The sequence below is a fragment of the Saccostrea cucullata genome, unplaced genomic scaffold (genome assembly GCF_032062105.1).
Source record: "Saccostrea cucullata isolate Sc308-1 unplaced genomic scaffold, CSIRO_AGI_Scuc_v1 ctg4106, whole genome shotgun sequence".
In the NCBI taxonomy this organism is placed as follows: Eukaryota; Metazoa; Mollusca; class Bivalvia; order Ostreida; family Ostreidae; genus Saccostrea; species Saccostrea cuccullata.
In genome coordinates this window covers 22,926-29,507 of record NW_026931660.1, presented here as the reverse complement: position 1 = coordinate 29,507, position 6,582 = coordinate 22,926, and the positions used below count along the sequence as shown (strand labels likewise).

General features: G+C 32.8%; 1 protein-coding gene across 1 annotated transcript; it reads right to left on the bottom strand.

Moving 5' to 3' along the window:
• Positions 1-894: 894 nt before the first annotated feature.
• LOC134233224 (uncharacterized) lies at positions 895-5,289 on the bottom strand. The gene is made up of 5 exons (XM_062715208.1): positions 5,253-5,289; positions 3,996-4,160; positions 3,691-3,732; positions 3,156-3,397; positions 895-1,277 (listed from the first exon to the last, which is right to left on the bottom strand). The coding sequence occupies exons 1-5, from the start codon at positions 5,287-5,289 to the stop codon at positions 1,077-1,079; spliced, it is 687 nt and encodes a 228-aa protein (XP_062571192.1). The 3' UTR covers positions 895-1,076.
• Positions 5,290-6,582: the final 1,293 nt, after the last annotated feature.

The window sequence follows — 6,582 nt, the reverse complement described above, 5'->3', positions numbered from 1 at the left end:
TTAAAGATTTATTTGAATGAAAATAAAACAATTATTGATGTAGGCTTTTTCCCATTTTTTCTAGATTCTTTATAAAGAGAATTATAGTAGATGTTTGAAATTTTTAAGAAATGTTCATATATGATAAGCAATAGCTTTGTTTTTGTCACATGATGATATGTATCAATATGACAACTATGATTCTCTTTTTATTTACCAGATGTGTGGGAGAATAAAGGCCCGCCCTTGATGATTTAAAGGTTAGTGTTTGCTCTGCTCTTATTTTGCAATGTTTTATGAACCTTGTTCGTTATCTCCATGTTTTTCTTTTTAATACTGAACAATAGTGCAAATCATTGAGAAATATTTATCTTAGAATATTTATCTTTTATAAAATATAATTATGGTTTGATGTTTTTCTTTTTTAATTCCCTTTGTCATTAATTTTGAAAGAATATTTCAAACTGTTACAATTTATAAAAAGTATGCAAACAGAAATGAATAAGATTTTCGTGATCTCCATTTGTTTCTGTATAAGACTGAACAATTATGTAAATCAATGAGAAATAATGATCTTATATAATAATATTTATGGTCTTTTGTTAAATGTCTGGGTTTTTCATTGATTTTGAAAGAATATAACAAGCTGTTATAAGATATAGAAACAGATGAAAATTGATTTTATGCACTGTTATTTTAATAGACTGGCTGTGTTCCCCAAAAAATCCCATTTATAAATTTTACATTTCAATAATGACTGTTTCCATTTTCAAATAAAAAAGCAAAACATCAATTATTCCACCAAAGATAACAAATGTATAACCTTTTAACATATAAATTTTAATTGAAAGAAATAACACTTTTGAAATGTTCCTAGCAAAACATCGAAAATTTGAATAAAAATTACACCTAAATTGATACATTTCTTTATTGAAAAAGATTATGACATTGTATATTTTCAACTAATTCGTTTTCATCAACATCATTTATTTTCACTACTTTTCTGACTAGGATATTAAAAATCCTTCTATTAAAATCTCATCCTGTTATTCTTATTCTCATTTAAAAGTTCTATTCCCTTCTTAATTCAAACAAACTTAGGAATTAGTAGCTTTCACTTCACAGAGAGACCACGCCCCCTTAGCATTACCACTGGCTAAATACAGATTGACGTCTCTACAGTGGGCGGGGTCTGGACAGTCACAACGAAACACACAACGTGAAAAAGCGTCAGGTACAGCCTTGTTGTCTGTCAGAGTACAGAACTGGGTCGGTTCCTTGATGGCTCTGTAGGATACCTAGAGATATGAGGGGTAAAATCAATAACAAAATTAATAACAATAGTAATAACTATCACATATGCTCTGCTGTATAACCACAGTCACATTTCCAAAAATGACCAGCGGCAGACTGTTTATGAAGCAAAAATGAAAATCTTCGGGTGACAGTCGACCGTTCATCGGCTGTTGACTGTTGCCGATTTTGACCTTTTTATTTTTGTCGGCCGACCAAATTTGTGTGCATCGGCCCAAGTTATAATTTTCTGCGTTGGTTGCCAATTTCTTCAATTAAAGTTATCCGTCGACCAACCTTCGATCATCGTCCGACCATCGGCGGTTAGTTAATTAAGTCGGTCGTCCGTCGTTCGACAATAAGGGTGTCCAAAATTTCGGCCGATGGTTCAAATCAAACTGTAGCTCAGAGCTTAATGATTCGGCGACGATTGGCTGACTTGTGAATATTAAAACTAATAAGGATAAATTACACAAGCAAAATTTTGATGCATGAATTGTTAAAATAAATAATTAATCCGTAAGATACAAAGAAATCTATTGTATTCCTTGCTGCTTAGATATGGGGCATTTGTCGTTTTTATGCATTTCTATACAAAATTTTGCACACATTTTCAATATTTAGCCAGAATCTTACAGAATTCTGCCACTTTACCGTGCAAACATTACTCAACTAACCTATCTGAAGATAGATCTGAAAAGAATATTGGTGATTTCTAAAGAAAAAAGTATTTTTTTTTGTGTGTGTCTTTTATCCACGTTATCGGTGCTCCTTGTCGACCGATACTGAAATTGAAGAATTCCTTAAAAATATATTCAAAACTAGAGGAAAGTTCGTTGCAAAGCAACGAGTAGGTCTTCCGTCCTCTTTGACAGGAAATATTTTTATTTAAAAAAAAAGAGAGAGAAATCACACCTCTAATGATTTAAATCTTTTAAATCTATTTTGAAAATTGCAAAAGTAAGCCATTTTTTGCTACTTCATGTTTGACCGGAAGTGACGTCGACGGACGGAAAATTAAGTTTCATGCTTCTAGTGACAAATATTTCCCACAAACATTCAAAAACGGCAAAAATATGCAGTTTCGGACAACTTCCGATTTGGGGGTGGTTTCCGGCGACGTCACAGGACGTATTTTGATGACATCAGTAGATTTTACCAAAGATTGTCAACAACTTTGCTTATTTAATGTATGACAAATTCTCAATACTTTTGAGATATCTGGAAAAACTTTTGGCCCCTCTAGATCCCTTAATTTATGGGTCAGTCTTTTTTTCCGAGATATCATTTGAAAGATCTTCTAATTCTGCACAAATTATGTTCTATATATTTTAGCAAAATATTTTAAGTTTAAAAGTTAAAAAGCAAAATACGAGTAATTTTTGGTTCTTTTAAGCCTTCTAATTTTTTATCCCTATATAGCGCCATTTTGAATAGAGAAATCGAAAAACAAAAGCCGATGTGCACAACTTCAATCCCTTTATTATCTAAAATCAGTAGAATTTCTGCTCCAGCTCTAGCCGTCTCTGAGCCTTTATCTGGAAACGAAAGCCTATAAATTTTCGTTTAAAGGGCAATAACTCAAAACTGGAAGTGATTCTGAAATTTTCGACAGCATTCTGATAGAGTTTAGTAACTTCTAGTACCTCTGAAAATTTGAGCGAAATCAATTGATAAATGAGTGGGATAAAATTGGCATCTAGGAAGTAGAAGAAAAAAAAAGAATAATAATCTCTACCAACAGAATCAGTAGAAGGTCTTCCGTTAGAAACAGAAGACCTTAATGAAAGGTTTTTTTTCTCTAAAAATTATACTTCTTTACGTTGAATTTAAAAAAGCTGTTTTAAGAAATATTTACATTAGAAGGTTTGTGTCTTATTTACCTGAAGCATCCGGGCATTTGAGTGCCTGTCACATGATATGCCTATCCCTGATATGTTAAGAGTGAAAGCTTTTGCCTGAATACCGAAGACAGGTTCTGTCGGCATTCTCATCATTAAGAAAGGCGTGAAGTCTTCTTGGGTTGGGAGTGTAAAACACGTGTCCTCATCGTCATCAAAGACAACTGCTATTTCAGACTTCTTGGTTCCACTGGGATCATTAAAAATAGAAATCGATTCCCATCCTGGAGGAAAAAAAAAACATGTAGAACTCATATAATGCTTTAAAAATGCCTAAAATATAATGAATAACAGGAGTTTCTCCTCAATCCAAACTCTGTCACCATCACATTACATTCTGAATCATAATGAATAGTTGAATTTTGCTTGAGACACTTTCTAATGACCAAACATTGTAAACTGTAGTTACTATAGTGTTGATATAATTACTTATAATTATGTATAAGGATTGAATACAAAACAATTAATTTTTAATGTTTTGAATTTTAAAAATTAAATTTAATTATAAGTATATTACCTCTGGAAATCGAATAACTTTCAGAATCTTTACTAGTTGGAACTGGAAAAGAACACATGTTTTTTTTATTTCAAAAGATCCAAGTTCCATATCAATGTACATTAAAAAAACTATATCAAAAACTATTTTCAACAGTTTTTATTTCTTAATTCATTTGTAAACAGTATTAGTCCAAATATCGTTTTTATAATTATTTCTGTATTTATTTATTATAAAAATGTAAATAATTGTCACTCATGATACACATATTCAAACGAAAGAAATCTAAGTTGCATTCAATTAAAATGATTTTAATGGTGTTTTACCGTTACAGTTGTTTTCTCGTAGGATCGTGATTTTCTTTGGTTTGTTGGGTACAACAGTGGTAACTATGGGTACATGAGTGGTAGTGGTAGAGGTATTGGTAGCGGTATTGGTAGTTATAGATATGGGATTCAAAGTTGATTCTTCGCTCAAATTTGCTCCGGGACCTAAATTTGATAGAAATACTATATACCCGGTAAATATGTAAAAGCAAGCAAGCTTAACTCTTTACAACTTACTGAATTGTTATGCAACATGCACTTAACGTCCACGTCATAGAAATAGAAATTTACCATTTCCCCGCAAGCACCTTTTAGCGTGGTACACGTTTCTCTAAAGTTTAGCGTAAATAATATTCTGACGATATATTTTAATACAAAAATAACTTTTCTTATTTTATGAGATTTTTGCAAGTATAAAATAGAAGGTTATTGGCATTAAATTAAAGATTAAATGAACTTTTTAAAGTGCGTGAAAATGCGTGATTGCGGGGAAACGGTATATGCGTGACTTTGCGTTAGAAATAGGAAATGGTATATGCGCTAAAATGCGTGAATGCGGGGGAGGGGGTTAAGGTTGAGGACCAAAATCAAAGACAGATCTAAAACTAGATACTGTCATGAGACAGTAATACCCGCACTAAGGTGTTTGCCTCTAAATGCACACTTCTTCATATTGGGCTTTACCAAGGGAAAAGTCAATATAATTCAATAATTTACATAGTACATGTTTTATCAAATTGAGCATAATATGCTTGCTCAGGTGACCATCTGACCCATGGGCCTCCATCTAATAGGTATTTCATATTCTTATTTCATTACCAGTCTGAAATTAAACAACAGAATTAAATTAATTATATAAATTAGGTTTGATAAAGGGGGGTGGGGGTTATAAATTATTGGCACATAATTGGACCTTTTTAAATCTATTTTCTCATATCTATAGATCAACAACAAATAATATTACTCAAATTAGTGTAAATCGTGTTTGATGAATTTTTAAAAATGTGCAGTTTATTTATATTTGATTAGGCAGTTCTAAACTTCTTGAAAGCTGCCATATACACAATAAATGTAGTCAACCCCCATCCCTCTCCCATCAACACACACACACAAACACACCTTATTTGCCTGTTTTTGGAAATAGGCCTAGATGGCAAAGTTAAGATAAAACATCTTTCGTAAATGATAATTTTCAATTTGTTCTTGCACTATACATGTATTTGAAAACCTGCTTCACATTGGGCTTGCGTCACGTACCCAACTCAAGTACCAGTTTTACCATTGGCATTATCATTTTTAGATTTCACTGCACGTGCAGTAGGCTACTAATGTGGTATACACATCATTGCATATATGTCAGTATATATTATTTCATTTTGTGTTTTAATTGGGTTATATTTCATGAAGATTACAGGACCTAAATAATGACAATCGGTGAGTACAAAGTTTTGGTATAGATTTGGGTAAAATAGTTTGCAATGCAAACGGTTACGTTCAAGTTTAAAGAATCAAAGGTCATCCGATGCTGCATCTATAGACGAATTTGACATTCTGAAGAGTTATCCCCCGTTATCAACGTTACATTCAGTTAGGCCTACAAGATCCATATTTTTTTTTCTGGGACTGGGAGGGAGGGGGGTTTCCAGACCAGAATTTCCTGAGAAGCAAAGAAAAAGAAGTTATGTTTGGGTCTGTTTTGTAAGGTGGAGGGCATCCAAAGTAATTTTTATTTCCTCCAGTATATATTATAGTCCTGCAAATTCTGGGTGGGGGGTGGGGGGGGGGGGGGGTGAGAGGGCAGTCTCCCAATCCACTCCCTGTCCCTGTATAGTTGGAAAGTTTTTCCATTTGACTATCCATAATTTTGTTTCTTGTGTTATTATGTTATGTAAATTTAATGGTATAAAGGTCATGAACCCCTGGAGGTCATTCCCACTCTCCTAATGAGCTGGAAATGTTCACAATATGACTGCATTAAGTTAAATAAAAGTGCATCAATGATAAGATTACTTGACATTTTATTCATGAATTTGTGTCAACCTATCTTCCTAGAATTAAGAATGAAAATCATTCAGAGATGGACCACATTAAACTATTTGTATAATTTTTTTTAATGTAACACAAGTAGTAGTTTGCATACATAAACAAACAGGGCTGTGGGAAGGGGTGAGGGGAAGGATTGAGTTAATATTTCTTTATGTCTTAATGGTTAAACACTCCTAAAATGAATGCTGACCTCAAATCTAACTTGTCCTCATTATTTTACAAGTGGTGGTGTCTCCATATGAGTGAAAAATTCCTGAGAGGGATGTTTAACAACAAACAAAATGACATAAAAACATAATATTTATTTGCATTAAGAAATATGAAGGGGATTTTTTCCATCATAATAAATCTTTTTCTCAAGAACAGCAAGAGCATTATTGTCCTCCGTTTTGGGGAAAGGGAGGGGACGTTAAATCTCATTTGTCTGTCAGTTTGTCCATCTTATTAACAGCTAGTATGTGCATCTGTCACAATACATTTAACCTTGGTCATAACTTTTGAGTAAAAAGAGATAGAGCTTTCATATTTCACATATACATTA